Raw genomic sequence first — 18,498 nt, 5'->3', positions numbered from 1 at the left:
AGGGATTTTACCCACAAATACACCAGGCTCTAACCTTGTGCCAAAATCTGTACACTGGGTTTTAGATATTTTCATTTGCAGACAAACTATTAAACTAAACCGCTTCATCAGATAGAGTGGAAAGATGAAATGCAGGACTTCCGAATACCACTTTGCGTAGCAACCATATTTAAATTCATGGCAATCTCTTGAAGACATACATGTACTCAGAGGGGCCCAAATAATATCACTTCGATTGTACACTTTTAGGAACAAATACCCAAGCATTTAAGGACATGAAAAGGAAACATTTAGCTGCACATGACTGTCCTCAAAATGTATGGGATGTGTTGGTTTGGGTATTTGTTTGAACCTCCAGGTCACAAGTAAGAAACAGTACCAAGTTTAACCACAGTGGTTTCTCAGTGGGTTTTGATAACATTTTCAAAGTCCATTAGGCAAAAAGAGTATTTTAAAAAAAAAAGCTAAGTGATATAATGTGGAAATGGCAGAACTTTCACTCCAAACAATTTGGACTGCAAGAAACAAAAAGCACAAAACAACCTACAAACAAAACAATGTACAAACATATGCATTACTAGCTATACACAGAGGTAGAACATGGCACCATGTTCAGCTGTGCAAACCTCGGACCTACATGATCTAAAAGCGATCATACATTACCTGTGCAACACAAAGTCATACAGGAAATATTCTAGCATATTCAATGTGAAATGCAATGCATCACTAGGCACCAATACCAATATTTACATTAGAACTGTGCAAGTGATGGCATTACCCAGTTTTTCCTATGCTGAATCAAAGACATTGTCTTTACAACATATACCAGGTTTTACTGGACTATATAATTAGTTAATGTTTGGAAAATTAATACAAGGCTACGTTGTTTAGAATTAAGAGCAGTGTGTAGAAAAAAGTGTGAGATTGTGTTTTTACATACTGCTTTTGATGTTCCACGCACTGGCTCCGTTTGACTCCTGGAAGAAGAAATAAAGGTGATCAGCATTTCAAGTAAAGCACTTGTACCCAACATAAATCAGTGACAACAGATTATAAAACCTGAACATCAAAACATTATGTTCTGATAGTCTAGGGAATGTGGAAATTTATTCATATACCTAAACTGTTCTCTCTTGGCACATTCAGTGCAACTAAAAAAACCCAACAAACAAACCCAAATACTGTTTCTACATTGTCACAAATTAAGATGTACAGTTATAGAACACAACAGTGCAAGAGGAAGTCCTCAGGTATTTTGTCTCTGCTGCGTCAGTATCAAAAAGATGAAGTCTGTATCACAGCTTGGTGTTCTTAAATAATCAACTCTCAAAATACAAAGGCAACTTTAACCAATCTGTACCTATCTAGTATTACAAATGGGTACCAGATACAGTACTTTCATTTCCAAGAAAGAACACTGACATTCTAGACACTTGGAAGTGCAAGTGTACTTCAGAGAAAACAGTCAGTCATCTGACAAAGAAATAACAAAAATGGCAGCAGCATAGGCTTTAGAACAGAGTTGCTTTGTGAAAGCCCAAGCACTGTATTCAGATAGCTACTACATTTAGCGTATGCAATATTGACTAAAAATAGTAGTAGAAATGGCACCTGCAAGCAGTTTCTGGGCTTTGGTGTGATTTAGGAGCCCTGTGACAAAAAAGAAAAGGTCTTACTTGCCAGAATTTGCTTTAAGGTAATCTTGAAAAGGCTACAATCTTTTTGGCAATAGTCATTACATTTGAAAACTTGCTGAGATTCCACACACTTATTGATCTGTATCTGCATGCCACTCATCATGAATCAGATGTGCAGCCCTTGATCTAGTTAACAAACAATTCATACGTCATCCAAAGCGTCCCATGAGCAGAGACAGTTCAACGGCTGCTGTGGAATTTACGTACAAATAGAAAGGCTCGTGCTTCCTGCCACTGCTAGAATACCACCAGGCTCGCAAGTACAGCCACGTACCTCCTGAAGATGAGGAAGCACAGGGAAATACTTTAGATTACCACACAATGGTTTCTTCATCCATTTACCTTGAAGAACATACAACAAGGTGAGTAACGCATTTTTGAAGGCCTCTCCACCGTTACAGCATACATTCCTCGTTCCCAAACATTAACCACTCTACCAGTTGTTTCTGCAATGTTTCCAGCTGAAGGAATAGAAAGCTCATCTGCCTGGTTCATTTTCAACACTACAACAGCAGCGCCATTCTTTCCTTATCCCCACATACAGGTCTTTGTTTGATCTTTGACACTAGCAGCATCTCTCCTCTCATTTCAGGGCAGTAGTAAGATACCAGGAGAGAGCGCCAGCCAACCAGAAACGGAGGATGCGTTGACAAGGCAGCACTAAGCACACATATTTAAATTAACCCCCAAAACAAGGCCATGTTTATAAGCACAACACTGTGGCGTCCTGAATTCCTAGGTAGTGCCTGAAAGCACTGCAACAACTGCTGAAGTAATATGCCCAAAGTTTACAGGCAGAGTCACAGCAATTCAGAGGTTTTTGCTCGCAAATGCTTCACAGGTACCAGGATGCTGCTGTGCTGTTTTTTTCGAGACACACAGTAACTCACCAGTCTACTTTATTGACTGAGAACCAACATGAGAAAGACATGGCAAAACCACAAGCTAATAATACCTACTAATTGTGGGGGAGAGGCGTCTCTTTAAGAAGGCTGGAAAACATGAATGTTCAAACAATGCTAATGTAGCTGAATACATACATGACAGCAATAATCCTGTAGTCAGCATTGCATTTGGATAGCTGTAAGTTTAACCAATACATCCGATTCTCTGTCCTCCATAAATCTGAGGAATATAGATTGAAAACCTGGAGCACTGCTATCAACTTAGGGTAAAAACAGACTTAGATAACTAGTAACGCTTGGTAACGTGCCGAACTGCTTACTGAGTTTCAAGTTTGGAAGGGGTTAACTATTCCTTTGTTGTACTCGCTCAAAAGGTGATACACTTTAGGAGAGTGTTCTTTTTCTCTTGACTGAAATGGACATTGTCTTTAGGAAACTAACAAGAATCACTTATGAATGGAACTTCTGGTTTGCATGGTTTGCCAGCTGGCAACCCTTGGTCTTTCCTCTGTGTCTAGTATGCAAAACACCCAGATTTGGGGGGTAAGAGTACCTGCCATATCCCACCCTGTCTCCCCCAAATGCAAGAAATTGTCAGTGTTTGACTATCAGACTCTTCTGAGGTGGGAAGAAATTATAAGTTTACACAACAATGCCTATCTGTCTTTACTATAAAAGCAATAAAATCAAACGCATAAAATAAGGAATCTCTCCACGTAGAGGAAATGGGATCTACAACTTGGCTCTCAAAGAATCAACCCCAGGAACAAACCCAATGGAATCATCTTAAAAGCTACCATTGTTGCAGTTTGAACCCCATCTCCCAGCAGGCCAAAACATGTAAGTCTGCTTTGGGACAGATATTTTAAAATCTAGCCCATGACAACAAAAATTAACAGCAGCTTTAACAAGAAAGATACAATCTGAATGCCTCTTGTAAACTAATATCAATTTGAAAAGTTAATGCACTGAAACCCCTAACCAAGAAGACAATGCTTTACGGAGACTTACGTAACACAGGTTTTGCCGGTGACTTTAACTCCTCCAGCAGGGATTCTTCTAACAATTACCAATGAGTTCCTAGGAATCAGGGCATTACCATCTGTGTATTCCGAAAACAACATCAATACAGAAAAAGAATTTGCCAGTTTACGAGAACATATATCAATACATAATTACACAACATTTCAGAGAATCCCTTGACGGATAGAAAAGCAAAATTTGATATGTAACATTGCGCTTTTATCATCCCAACACACTGAAAGTACATTTCAAGAAACCTTCAGGTCTGATAATCAAACACAAGCAGCACAATCTTTTTCATGGTTTTAAAATGGTTGGAATGCCAACAGCAAAATGGTCTCAAAGGTCACTGAAGCGGAGTCTGCTAATGCATGAGGTTCTTTCCTGATCTAGCTTAAGTTGCTTTTGCTTCTGTTAGGCTACAAAACCAACAGAGCTTTGGAGAAAAACCAACCACAGCAAAGTCTCACCTGCATAAACCAGATTCTGAAGTCTGACTAGCTTGCCCTGCAACAAAAGAGGCCCTCAGCTAAAGCATGACAACTCTGCGCCATTGCTTTCGTAGCTGTTAACTATATCAATTCCCCTGTGCTGCTAGTGGTCAAGACTGACAGAACACAGAAGAGCGCCTGCCATCTCTGTCTATTCCTCGGAGCTTAATCCATCAACACCACCGCTTCTCAGCTGCTCAGCGCTCTACATGTAAATGGAAACAAAACCGGCAATGCTAGTATTTGGATCAGAGAAATCTGGCGGGGGGTTGAGCTTGCTTTCACAAGTAGGGCAGAACTGGCTCCAACTAAAGTGCTATCTCCCCTCGGAAGCTTATCATCTAGTTTGAATTAACCCAAGGGACGTGAATTGGATGTCAATAGTTGTGGATGCCCTGCCCCTGGGCTTTTGAGCAACCTGGTCTAGTGGAAGGTGTCCCTGCCCCTGACAGGGGGGTTGGAACTAGGTGATCTTTCAGGTCCCTTCCAACCCAAACCATTCCATGATTCTAGGATTCTATGAATTCTTGCGATTCATTTTGCAGAGCTGAGACACTCAAACAAAATTCCTTATGAAGACAGCCGTGAAAAGCCTTTTAAAAAGAGCGTGTGCCTGAAGCTACCCATGCTTTGCCTGGGCTTGCACGATGTTAGTCTTTGAAGAGGAGGAAAGCCTTCTGACCTTCCACATAAGGCCCAAACAATCAAAAAAACAAACTACCTGAGACACTTTGACTGAGTAAGCTTAAAATGCAAAGATCTCTCCATGAGAATGGTTTTTATATTGTCCTTATAGAAGCTGGATATGACTAAATATTTTAAATCTCTATCAGCAGCCATTCCCTGTAATCTGCCTACAGTTTTAAATATTAAAAGCTCTTACCTTTGCAGACCGAATCAGAACAATGGTCTGAAAACCAAAGATGCTGTATATCTAGTCAAGCTCTGTCAGGGTGGTTTTGCTCAGTGATCACACACAAAACAGGAATATTTCACAATTTATGCTTCATTTTTCAGTATATTATTCCTACAGGCAGGAAACTCTCTTACCCCAAACCTCACCTACCAGAAGACATTATTTCAACAATGAAATGAACATTTTACTTCTATTTCCAAATGGCAGAATGCTTCTTCAGAAAACTGAGAAATCATTTAGCTGAAACTAATTCCTGATCTTCCCTCCTAGGGAACCGAACAGCAAGCTTCCTCTGGACTTCCGAGGAGGTTCAAATTGTAGGAGAAAGGACTACTAATGATGAAAACAGAATCTTTTACAGTAGTCATGTAACCTGAAAGCAACCCCTAGAGCTCTTCTCAAAAAAGAAACTCTAACCCTTCCACAGCCACCTGTCAGGAAAGGCCTGCGCTGGGACTTTTTGATGGAGAAGGAGCTGAAGCAGTACTGGGGCCCAGGCAGGCAACTGGGAGATCATGGCAGCTGCAGATCTAGAAGCCCAAACCAGCTGTTTCGACCTGCTGAATGGAGTCATACAGAGCATTCTTTCTGGTCCAGATCACAAACCGCTGGACTGACATTTCAGAGATAGAGGACAAGCAACAGCGGCTCCACAAAAAGGCAGGAGTTTGCTACGCCTGTGCTGAACTGAGGATTGTTCTAGTTCTGCAGCAGCTTTACAAGTGGCAGCACCTCGCCTAGGAAGAGACTGTATATGTGAGGACAGCAACCAATGCATTTATTCACAAATGATGCAAGCCTGCAGAGGTCAATTCGAACATGCCCAACAGTGATGCAAAAAGAGGAATAAGTCCTTTTCTAGTACTTGGTGACAATTCATTGACCATTAGAAGAGAAGCATTGACACCTGCCTTCTGAATAGACTATTCTTGCATGCATTCCTCTCTCTCTTGCTCTCTCTCTGCTTGTTTTCAATATGCTCGTTAAGTGCACCGTGAAGAGAGCTCCAGCCATCTAGTAACGGACTGATATAAAAATGAATTCACCTTAAAAGTCCATCAGTACACATTTAAATGGATCAGCTGAAGAGTGACAATAGCGCAGCGAAGGAAAGGCTTTCTTTGTATAGGACACTTATCCCGGCACCTATCTGTATTTGGTATACTTGAAGTATCCCACCAGCTTGGTCACTGTGTCAGAGAATTTGTGGAAGAGTGTTTACATACAGCAGAGTCTGTTGCTGAGTTAGTTCTGTGAAGGGGCCTGATACCAATTGGCTTTAATACCTTTATTTTTCCTTTGCCTCAATTAACTGAATTAATTTTGGTGATGAAATTTTATGAGAGGTGAAGCCAAACAATGTCGACTAAAAAGTCAACTTTTTTCTTTTTTTAAATAGGGAAGGACTAAACCTGGTGCACTATTCCTGAAGTCCCTCTCAACTTGAATTTAACAGATGCCAGCTTAGTCTAACAGCTCTCAGAATGAACTGGTGTCTCCCAGCAGGAACCTCTTCCCCATGGGCAGCAGCATCCCCTAGCAGAGACTCGGCAACTACCAGAACCTGCAAAGCAGTGTCACACTGCCTCACCTCGTGACTCCACATCTGCAAAGTGAGCAGTGACGTCATGCCCAACAAGGCTACTTTTCACACTTGTCCAAGCAGCGCTCCAGCAGAAATGTTCAGCAAAGCTGGAGGTAACAACATTGTTGATTCCTATTTCTTGATAGCACAACACTTGTTTTACTGGCAGTGATGGCCAGTAAGGCGCTACTGGGCTTTTGTCAATCTGACCTGTGATTAAAAATAAGGATCCCATTAACTCAGAAAGCTTGCAAAAGCAAAGGAAGATTTGGATGTTATCTCAAAGTCAAGAGCAGAAGAGACATAACAGTCTAAAAGACAAGAAATTTAGTATGCTTCAAAGACCCAAGGCAGAGAAGTATTTCATGGAGGCAGACAAGTTAAACAAGAGCTACTTTGACTGCTGCCTCATGCGGACTCGGAAATCTTAAATCAGCTATTGCATTAGTGTCCACAACCTTCTTCCTGCAAGAAAGTACAAGCAGCTCAGGTTACGCTCTGCTTCGCACTGAATGCACAATTTAAAAATCCCATTTTTAAATTCACCTATACTTCTGAAAATCTGCTAGCTTTAATAATTTCTGTCATATGTATGCTATCAACAGGTTACTGAAAAAAGCTCCTACTTTATTTTACGGCCTGCTTTAATCCACCGTTTGGAGTCTGACAGCAGTGCAAAAGCACCTCTCTGAGCACTATGCAGAGAAGTATTTTCACCCAGATAAAGTACAGAAGCTCTTCAGAACAGAAGTCATCAGAAGGCAAGCCTATGTGTGAAATGACAAAGAAAAGCCTTTACTAGCCTTAGATGCCTTGCCAACCAGCTGTTATGCTACTGGGGAAAGGATTTGCAGAGTAAGAGCTGACAAGGACTACTAACATGCCAGACTCTCTCTACCAGAAAAGAGGGTAACTCCCGAGAACACATTTTCACCCTAGCGCTTAAAAATATGCTTTCTCACGATGTGAGTTTTTAGCTCTCTTCTAATCAACACCACTTGCACACTTTGCGACAAACAAATCATCTGTGTAGCTGCACTGAAAGCACTGCCTTGAAACATCCTGATGAACAGACCGGACTCCTATTTCTGGATTTTCAGCTTCCACACAAGCAGGTATCCCTGATCTCACCTCCAACTGGTATATCATCTCCTGAATGAGCTAGCTCAGTAGGTCAAACAGTTCATGGAGCTTTCATCTGCATTATTGTCATACAGTACTGTGCTCCAAAAGAGCACCTGTATTGCTTTGAAAGGATGAGTTAATAAAATCTGACATACTTGCAGTCATTAATCTGATTATATAGACCGCCTGATGCCTTCATGTCTTATTGGCACTGCTCGCTGCTTCAGCATGTGACTGGGAAAGCGAAAGCAATGCTGGAGGCAACGTGGTAATGTACCAAACGGAGCCTGCCCTAAGCACCTGGCCAATGGACATTAACCTAGCTGACAGCACACCCCCGAGAGGTCCCAAACCTGCTGCTGACAGAGTCCAAGCAGCTGACTGCCAGATAGGCAGTGCATGAGCTCCACTGCAACATCTTGTTTTTTGAATGGGTACATGACTTACCCTCAGCTCAGCCTGGGAAACAGGGAACTCCATACCCTTTCTGAAAGCTCTACACAATAATGCTGCATGGCAGCCCAAGAATTAATTGCACTCGGAGCTGTCATCAAAGCAATCCCCCATACTAGCACTGCAACACAAAATGCCCCAGTGAAGGACAAGGTTTAAAAGTTGCTTAAAAGTCTTCTTTAAAATGCTACGTTTGCACAGTGTTGAAGACATTCCAGTAGACAGATAGACAGACTGACATCAGCTGTGAGGCCAAATGATTTCATTCACAGTTAGCATGTGGGTTTTTTTGAAGACATCGCATTGTGGCATTGCTAAAACTGTCAAGTGCATGCTGCAACACTGAACTCAAGCAAGTTCTGCGTTCAAGAGACAGTCTTCTAAGAGCGTGTCGTGGTTTAACCCCAGCCAGCAACTAAGCACCACGCAGCCGCTCACTCACTCCCCCCCCATCCAGTGAGATGGGGGAGAAAATCAGGAAAAGAAGTAAAACTCCTGGGTTGAGATAAGAACGATTTAATAGAACAGAAAAGAAGAAACTAATGATAATGATAACACTAATAAAATGACAACAGTAGTAATAAAAGGATTGAAATGTACAAATGATGCACAGGGCAATTGCTCACCACCCGCCGCCGACCAGCCAGTCCCCAAGTGGCGAATCCCTGCCCCCCACTTCCCAGTTCCTAAACTAGATGGGACGTCACATGGTATGGAATACACTGTTGGCCCGTTTGGGTCGGGTGCCCTGGCTGGGCATGAGAAGCTGAAAAATCCTTGACTCTAGTCTAAACACTACTGAGCAACAACTGAAAACATCAGTGTTATCAACATTCTTCACATACTGAACTCAAAACATAGCACTGTACCAGCTATTAGGAAGACAGTTAACTATATCCCAGCTGAAACCAGGACAGAGCGCTATTCTTCCTTAAAACTATTCATCTAAGACCAGTTCTGAGACCCATTTTTGCTTTTACGTTTTCTTGCATTTTGCCTGATAAGCAGAATAGCACATTCTCCAAGTGTTTTGCGTCAGAATGGTACAGGGCAGGAAAGAGTATTCAAGAGACCTGAGTTCTGGAGTTTGCAGTTCTTCCACAATACTGTGAGAACATCCTATTACAAAAGACAGGTCAAGAAATCCAGATCAAATCCAAAGGAGGCAAGTTTAAATGCATCATTCTGGCCTAGAGGCTTTTGGAAGGCAATTCTGCCTTTATAGAACATGCCTCCAGAGTAAGCTCGGACAAGGACACCCACACTCCCTCCCTATTTTTAAAATAGGTCCCAACCATCCATTTTGCCTTCCCAGCATCTTAAAAAGAGTCCTTCCTATCATTTTTTTCCACTGATATTTAAAATCCTGTTTCCTTTTAGCTGATATTAACATTGCTTCTCCTACTAGATTTCCATTATGAAAAGTAACAGTTACTGAACTGTAAAAGCTTAGAGTGCTTGGAAAAATCTGAGCAAGTAGGCCATCTTCACTCAAGGTTCACTTTGTTCTTTCCAAGATCATTTCAACATTTAGGCAGGACTCCAGCACAGACAAAGCTATAAAAACTCAGTCCTTTAGGTCCACATGGAAGAATTCCAAACATCCCTTTTAGGCAGAATATCCTGGTCTACATTTTGCCTTTATCTTCTGAAGGTGAGCTTAAGCATCTACATCTGATTAATAAAAGCTGAAATTCACGGTTATGCATATAAACCAAAAACTTGGCATGCCTACATATTACACCAAAATGTACTCTCTAGCTTTGCTCAGAAAACCACTGGGGCATTTTTGCATTTTCCTATCGGAAACACCCTTACAGAAGCTTCAAGAAGCATCTGTATCACTGATACACCAATGCAGTGGAGTAAAATGAGTTGAAGACAAAACTAAGTCACCAAAACCACTCTCTTTTCTTCAAATTAGCCATCTGTTCTGTTTCCATCACTTTCAGCTTTGTCTGCCAGATTTCTCTGAAGATTCCTTTGAGGTTTGTTATTAAAGGATCTCCTCCCACATCTCCTTATCATTTTACCTAGAAGAATGTAGCGCTCGCCGCATATCAAGGTGCCACAATTAGATCACTGATCACCCCCCACATCAGGGAAAGAGACAGATAACACACACAGTGTGAGCGCCAACTTCCGCCTTTTATTGCGCAGTCAATTCCTTTTATACTAACAAGGGTAGGCGGGATTACAGACACATCATAAGGCTGAGACTAACCCTCTAGCTTTCCGTGACATCGCGAGATCTTCCGAACGCCGAACCCTACATCTCCCCCCTCCCTATGACGAGTTGGCTTCTATTGTTATGAACAATTCCACACCAAGAAATAACTATGTAAAGTACTATGAGTATAAACATATCTCTACAACTAAGTTGAAACACTCTGTCTTAAACACCCGTAAATGTCCCATTTACCCTGCAGAGCAAAGAGCTCCTTTATAAAAATTCACACAGGAGGTAGATTGAAAGTTATACAGATACATCATGAGGCTTGGAAAGACTTACTTCTATTACTCTATAAAGTTTATCATTGGTGCGCTGATGTTAAGGCTTAATGTCTGAGGCACCTAGATTCCTGGCTGCGAGCTCTGACAGCCGGATCCCATAAAGGCACGTATTGATGGACTCTGAGAGGGACGTCGTCCGGATACACATCAGGGTCCCCCAGTTGGCTTTACCTCCACTGCCAGGAGTTTGTAGCAGATACCCAAGGTGTCACAAGCCAGGAAAGGATGACAGCAACCTGTAGGAAAAACACTCAAACACTACGAGGTTAAGGCAGGACGAATCATACGACTAGGGACCCATTTCAGTAGCCCTTCAGGCGTCTGTACACAGGCATACCCTCGCCCGAGACAACGCAACTCAAACGGCCCATCCCATTGGCGTGTCTGAGGGTCACGCACGCGGACCAACGGGTAGGGACCTTTCTCTTCCGTGTTCGTAAAGTGTCGTTGCGCCGCCATCTGCTCCAAGTCCCCTCGAACTGTCTGATTTAATGAGGTTAATGCAGTTAACAGAAGACGCTGTGTACGGAGAGCAGGTGTGTTTTCCTGTAACCAGGAGGGCTCCTCCTGTTCCCCCTCCCTAAGCCGATCGAGTAAGGCCTTTAAAGTTCAATGTGCTCATTCTACAATGGCCTGGCCGGTGCTATTATGAGGGATGCCATGTTTAAGGTCAATACCCCAGATCGTACAAAACCGTTTCACCTTTTCCCCAGTATAAGCTGCACCATTATCTGTCTTAATCTGTTGCGGAATACCTAATTGAGCTATGCAAGCACGCCAATGTTGGATAACTGCCAAACTATTCTGTTTACTATGTGCTGTAGCAAGAATGTATCTACTATAAGTGTCTACGGTAACATGTAAATACTGCAAAGGCTTAAAAGGAGCATATTCTGTGATGTCTGTTTGCCAGATCTGATTTGGTCGCAAACCACGAGGGTTGACCCCTGCTTCCCAAAGGGGTCCTTTAGCACAATGAGGGCAGGCTGCGACAATTTCTTTGGCTTCAGCATGAGAGATGCCCGTTAGTGTCACCAAGCCTCACGGACCGCAATGCAAAAGGCGATGTAACGTTATCGCGCGGGCCCTTGCTGGCGTGGTGTTATCGTCAGCGACAGCAGCCATCCACGCTTGTGCCGCCTGGTCGGCGCGGCTGTTCCCTTCCGCCAATGGTCCAGGGAGACCAGAATGACTGGTGACATGAATAGGGAAAATGGGTGCACTACGTAACTGTAAGGCATTCAGCAGCATACCAGCTATCTCCGTAGAAGAAGCTAGTGCCCATTCCCCCGCAATCAAAAGCTTATATACGTACAGTGAATCCATGACCACATTTAAAGGCTCAGTCGGCCAACGTAACAATGCCATGGCCACTGCTTTGGCCTCCAAAAACTGCACCGAGAGACTTGGCTCAGTATACGCTACCTGGTGCCATACCCCATCCTCTTTCCAAACACAAATGGCTTTGCTAGTCTTGGAGGACGCGTCAGTAAAGATTGTTCATCCGTCGTTAGGGTGCTTCGCCACCTGCTGTGCTGGAAGAATGGGTAAAGCATGCAAGATCTCCCCACAAGGATGGACCTCATGTCCCACTACTGTCCCGGCAAATTCTGCTAATGCATCCTGCAAAACAGCCACCTGCTGATAAACCAAATTCCATTGCGTTAGTGAGCAAGGCAAAACAATGCCAGTAAAATGTTGACAAGCTTCCCGGCAACGCATGATCATGGTGGCTACCAACAGAGGCCAAGTGATGATAGCTGTGCGTACCTTACCCTGATGTAACCACACAAAGGGCCACTCTGGGCCTTCTGCATTCTGTATCAATACACCGTGGCAGCTCTGGCTGGCTACAAAGAGCCGCGCATCAACTGGTTGTGTGGGTTGAAACCTCTGCAGGCCCCACTGCTAGGCCCGTTGGGCTATGTTTTCTAGCAACTCACGTTGTGCTGGTTGCAATACACGTGGCGTTTTCAAGGGTTCCCCTCCCCGAAGTAGTTGGTACAAGAGATTCATTTCATCTTCAGCAATGGGAACGAAATTCTTCAGCCACAATAGTTTGCCTACTAACTTTTGGGCATCATGTAAAGTACACACTCGGTCAGGGACCATAAAACTTTGAGCGGTGACTGTACGAGGGGTTACTTGAGTGCCTAGATAACTAACAGAAGGTCCCATTTGTGTTTTGTTAGGGGATATGTGTAGCCCGTATTCACGTAGTTGTTGTACCGTCTGATCATACAGGTGTTGCAATACAGACTCATCCTGATGGGACAGGAGAATGTCATCCATGTAGTGCATGATGGTGGCCTCCCGGTAGTTTGTTTGCAGAGAATGCAAGACCTTACCTACCGTGATCTGCCAGAGAGTTGGCGAATTTTTCATGCCTTGAGGGAGCACTTTCCACTGATATCGTTGCATGGGCGTTTGATGGTTCCGCTCCGGGATAGAGAAGGCGAACCACTCCCGATCTTCTGGGTGTAAAGGAATACTAAAAAAACAATCTTTAATATCGATTACAATGACACCATGTCCTTTTGGCACAATGGCCGGAGAAGGCAATCCTGGCTGCAAAGCCCCCATGTCCTGTAAGCAGGCGTTAACCGCTCGCAAATCATGGAGGAGTCGCCACGCACCCAATTTTTTCTTTATGACAAATATAGGAGTATTCCAAGGACTGGTGGAGGGTTCTAGATAGCCCATTTGTGCTTCCCTGTACACCAATTCCACTACTGCCGCCCTCTTCTCCTCAGTCATTGGCCACTGCTCCACCCACACCGGCTTGTCTGTTAGCCAGGTGAGCTTCAAGGGACGGCAGACGGCAGCGGCCGTCATTAAAAATCTGTGGAAAGGCTACATCCCCAACGCTCTAGGCAGCAGCGCCCAAGGATGGCTGTCGGGACTGCTGCCACCATCGGGTTACACCACGCCACTCTCTCAGCATCTGCAGCAGTTGTGGGCTGGGCAAGAGTGATTTTTACCAGGGCTGTACTTTTCCTCGACTCTTGCGCCCCCCCCTACCCCCAGTAATTGCCCTTGTGTTATGGTGGGCCACTCCGGGGGCCAAATATGAACTGGAATTATGGTAACATCTGCGCCCGTATCTAACAGGGCCATCATACTGATGCTTCGTGGAAGAAGAGGTGGTCCCACCTCTAACGTGATCGCTTGTTCTGGACGGGTGTTCATGCCCATGGTCAATGCTATTTGGGCAGCAGTAGGAACTGTTGTTGCATTGCCCTGATCCTGCCCCTGCCCTCTTTCGGTCAGTGCCACGGAAGCATCGTTTGATCCTGAGTTGTTGCTGTTGTTGTTGGGCCCTGTGCAAATTTGAAGGGGAGGGCACGGCCCCCATCCCTCCCCCCGTACCGTTTACCGGCTTCGGTCGTTGCTGTCGTGGATGTTCCGGAGCCCCCTGCTGGACCTCGGGCACACGGCAGTCTCGGGCTCTGTGCCCGGACTTGCCACACCTCCAACAACAAATGTTGCCCGCCCCCACCTCCTGGCCCGACCCTTTAGGTCTGGTTGCGCAGCTCCTCACCATGTGGCCCCTCCCCCTGCATCGGTAACAAGCGTTTGCACCCGTGTACAAAACTTGCTGCAAGGCTGTCACTATCGGACACGCTTCCTGTTGTTGTTCTCTTTCCAGTACGTGACGTATCATGTCGCCTAACGTGGAACGCGCTGGCAACTGAGCGAGAAGCGCTGCAGTCTGCGGGTTCGCTTGAGCCTTAGCACACTCAATTATAATCGCGTCTTTAGCTGTCTCTGGAATGTCTGCAGCCTGCATAGCAAGCTGAAGCCGATCTAAAAAGGCAGTAAACCTCTCGGCAAGCCCCTGGTGGATCTTCACCCAAGGGGGATCTGCTCTATCCATAGCTGCGACACGTCTGAGTGCGGCCATGGCGATAGACGCGACCGCTGCAAAGTCACGTCCGCGCATGCCCTGTGCCTGCGCCTGAGGTGTGGCAAATGGCCCTTCCCCCATGAGTTGTTCTATGGTCACTCCTGCTAGGTGATGATCAGGATACTGGGCGTCGGCCACTACCCTAACACACTGAGCTCGCCATTCCTCCTTAAACAACAGCAGCAAAGATGGAGGCAACACCCCTCTCATCAGCTGCATCACATCATAGGGCGCAACAGGCATTGAGAGCAGACATTCAAACAAAGTGGGCGCCTGTGAGGAACTCACTCCATGCGCCTGCACAGTGCTTGCGAGTTCCCGAACGGTCTTTACATCAAAAGGTGTCCACGCATACCTGCCCCGCGCCACTGCCCGAATAGGGAGAACGACTGGCTGAAACTGAACCCCTGAGAGGCAACATTCTTTGGCCACCAGTCGCCAGTCTGTACCTTTCTGGGCGCCTCCTTCCTGGTTATCCCCAGCCCCCTGTGTGGGGGGCATTAACAGCACCGCATGCTCCGCATTATGTATGGCCCCTTCAAGCCTCCGCAACAGGCCCTGCAGCGTCTGTAAAGTTTTTTGCCCCTCCCTTGTCTGACTCTGTGGCACAGATTCCGGTGGTCTCCGTATTACACTATTCATCCTCTCCTCATCAGAATTATCGGAATCTATCTGTGTTGGTACCGCGCGCCAGTTTCGGAAGGACCCAGCCTGTTCCGGCACAGGCGCCGTAGATGGCGCAGTTGATGGCGCAGCAGGCATAGGCTCAACAGGCTCAGCAGGCTCAGGCGCCGCAGGCAAAGGCTCAGCAGGCAAAGGCTCAGCCAACAAAGGCTCAGCAGGCTCAGGCCCAGCAGGCAAAGGCTCAGCCTGCTCTCCCGGCAAGGGCGCCTGATTTCCCTCGCCGGGGGGTGGTTCCTCCTCTACCACAGTTCTTAACCCTCGCAACTCTCTGATTTCCCTCTCTGAGGGTGGACGTTCTTCCCACTCCTTCACCTGAAGGTATAAATCTCCCTTAACATCCCTGCCTGGAACCCAGTCCAGGAGGCATTCGTCCAATTCCTTCAGAACCTCCCGCTGTAACTCCTCCCACGGATGCCGCGGAGGGGGCTCGTCCGTCCCCGCTGGTACCGTTTCTATCGGAAAAACCTCCATCTCTGTTGTACTCTCCGTGTCCACGCTCTCAGTCAGAGATGGACCGCTCTGTGAGCCCCGCTCCACAACCACCCACTCCGTCCGAGTCTGACTCACTGTCCCTGGGGGCACTGCCCCCCCTTGTTTTTGAACCGGTGCTTCATCTGCAAACAAAACAGCTCATGCCGCCGACCAACACTCCCCAGCTTTCCGTCCTGCCGTAACTACCTCCTCCATTCTCCCCCACGCTTGTAATCGTTCCGCAGCTCCGCGCTCACCCGCAAGCGCCGACTGGAGCAACAGTTCCCAAATCTCTCCCCAATTTGGGGGACTTAATACTTCTTTGGGAGAGCCCATCCCTCCCCGGCGCAGCACCCATTGGATGCATTCACCCGTGGGGCCCCTCCTAATCGTTCCGTGAGCACCCACCTCATCAGCCAACACTTTCAACACCTGAATCACTTGCACAAGTTCCATCGTCGCCTAGTGCAACCGATCACGTCGGGGTCACCATTATGTAGCGCTCGCTGCATATCAAGGTGCCACGATTAGATCACTGATCACCCCCAGATCAGGGAAAGAGACAGATAACACACACAGAGTGAGCACCAACTTCCGCCTTTTATTGCGCAGTCAATTCCTTTTATACTAACAAGGGTAGGCGGGATTACAGACACATCATAAGGCTGCGACTAACCCTCTAGCTTTCCGTGACATCGCAAGATCTTCCGAACGCCGAACCCTACAAAGAATTCCAGGAAACCAAAATTTTTATAAGCACTATACGTTGCCCATCAACCACGCGTTCTTCTGTGCCTAGCTCCGCGTCTAAAGCACAGATCTGAAGGTAGTTGTCAGAACAGCAACTGCAAAAGAACAGCTCTGTGAGGTCCCCAACACAAGTCACAGCTACTGACCGTGGCTGAATCACATTATCGCTGCCCACCCCACTTCATCCCTGGCGACGCTTGCTCAGCCTGACTCATGCTACATGGGGATGAGCCACAAAGGGCAGAGCGTGGCTTCCGCAGGCCATGGCCATTGCGGGGTCGTCTATGCTGCCGCCAGCTGGGCAGTCCCCGAGGCGCCATGCCTGTTGCCCCCACGCACCTTGTTTGATCTGGGCGTTGGTGATCTGCAGGTCGCAGCTGGCCGCCGTCAGCTTCTCACGGCCCATGATCTGGAGCTTGAGGTCACGCAGAGAGATGTAGAGGCCGTCAAAGGTGACCGTATCATAGTTCAGCTTGGAGAAGAACTTGTAGTGGACGCACGACATGGTCGGGGCCAGGCGATGCCTGCTCCATGACAGCATCTACCGTGGCAGATGGAGGCGATGCTCACCCAGCTCCTCCTCGCAGCCCAGGCGGGCAGGCAGACAATGGGGAGAGGCCCTGTGAGAGAACGAAAGAGTTAATGTCTCAAAGATGGTGGTGGGGCAAGTTCTACGTAATGACAAACTCTGCTCAACAACGAACCCTGCACAGCAAGGAACCACAGGTGAAAAGAAGCCAATCAGCACAGATCAGCACAGACATCAGCAACAGGATGGGGAGGCCATGCCGGAGGGGGTGTGCAGCTCTGTGTTCTGATATGCTGATCTGATATGCTGAGCAGGACAGCTCACCATGCATGGCCAAAGATCAAACAATGGTCATGTCTGCAGGGAAGGAGGAGCTACTCCCCAAATGACCTCCAAGCCCAGCGATCCATTTCCCGAAGGTTCTGAAAGCACAAACCGTGCATGACACTTAACTAGCCTAATGAGTTCAAGTGCTTGCCTGAAGGAGGGGCAAGGATGATAAAAGGACACAAACTGAAGCCCCACGCACACACGCACACCCACCAGAACTGGACCCCTAGGCTGACTGGACCAACGCTGGACCCAGGACCAGTGAAATCTTTCTCTTTTCCTTTTACTCCCTCTGTCTTGCTCTCTCTTTCCCTCTCCTTTCCCATAATCCTTACACCTCATCCCTTTAAGACATAAAACCGCTGACCAAGTCTGGGACTAGGAGTGGATTCAGCTGCCCCTAGGCTCTCCTCTGAGAAGGAGTCTAGAAAGCAAGGGGGCCTGCTCTGAACCTCGAGACTCAACAGGAGGGACCTCCTTCTGCCCTGAATTGATGCCTATGGTTACCACGGGTTACACGGTTTACTGAGGTAGTTTCATGCCAACTCCTGCTGAGAGAAACCCTGCCGCCTACTGTTGTTACGCCTTGCAAGTTCAGTTTGCTTCCGCCATGAATAAAATGTTTAACTGATCCTTTGGTGTCCTTTCACCTTAATGTAGCCTGAGCGAATTCTGAACTCAACACGACTCCCTGGTCTGTCTAGCCTGTGTCGTGACAGACCCCCACGGCCCCGGCTCAGCCTCCAGCTCCCTCTCTCGCACGCAGCGCTCCCAGTCCTGGCCGCTCGCTGTGGTAACTCGCTGTGGCACCCCTGTTTCAGCGTTCCGCTGAGGGGTTCACCAGACACCAACTGCAGAGGCTGCCGCCAGTGTGTCAGTGTGCATCTGCAACGGAACGCCGCACCCACCCCTCCGCGCCTTCCGTGACCCAGCGCATTACGACAAAAGGCCCATGTCCTGTCACCCCCTGGGGCTGTCACTGACCTGTGTCCCTCCTGTCACCCGCCGGGGCTGTCACTGACCTGTGTCCCCTCCTGCCAGCAGCCAGCCCGGACAAGACAGCCTGGGGGGTTTTGCCGTGGGGCACTCGGCTGCCCGCGCTGCAGTGACAGTGAAGG

The 18,498-nt window shown here is 46.8% G+C and overlaps 1 protein-coding gene across 1 annotated transcript; it reads right to left on the bottom strand.

Moving 5' to 3' along the window:
- Nucleotides 1-616: 616 nt before the first annotated feature.
- LOC138683220 (E3 ubiquitin-protein ligase RBBP6-like) lies at nt 617-17,152 on the bottom strand. The gene is made up of 3 exons (XM_069774766.1): nt 16,863-17,152; nt 3,614-3,715; nt 617-977 (listed from the first exon to the last, which is right to left on the bottom strand). Exons 1-3 carry the CDS (start codon nt 17,060-17,062, stop codon nt 833-835), a joined length of 447 nt encoding a protein of 148 aa, XP_069630867.1. The 5' UTR covers nt 17,063-17,152; the 3' UTR covers nt 617-832.
- Between the last annotated feature and the right edge of the window lie 1,346 nt (nt 17,153-18,498).

The sequence above is a fragment of the Haliaeetus albicilla genome, chromosome 32 (assembly GCF_947461875.1).
Source record: "Haliaeetus albicilla chromosome 32, bHalAlb1.1, whole genome shotgun sequence".
Taxonomy (NCBI): Eukaryota; Metazoa; Chordata; class Aves; order Accipitriformes; family Accipitridae; genus Haliaeetus; species Haliaeetus albicilla.
This window is presented reverse-complemented; position numbering and strand designations above follow the sequence as displayed.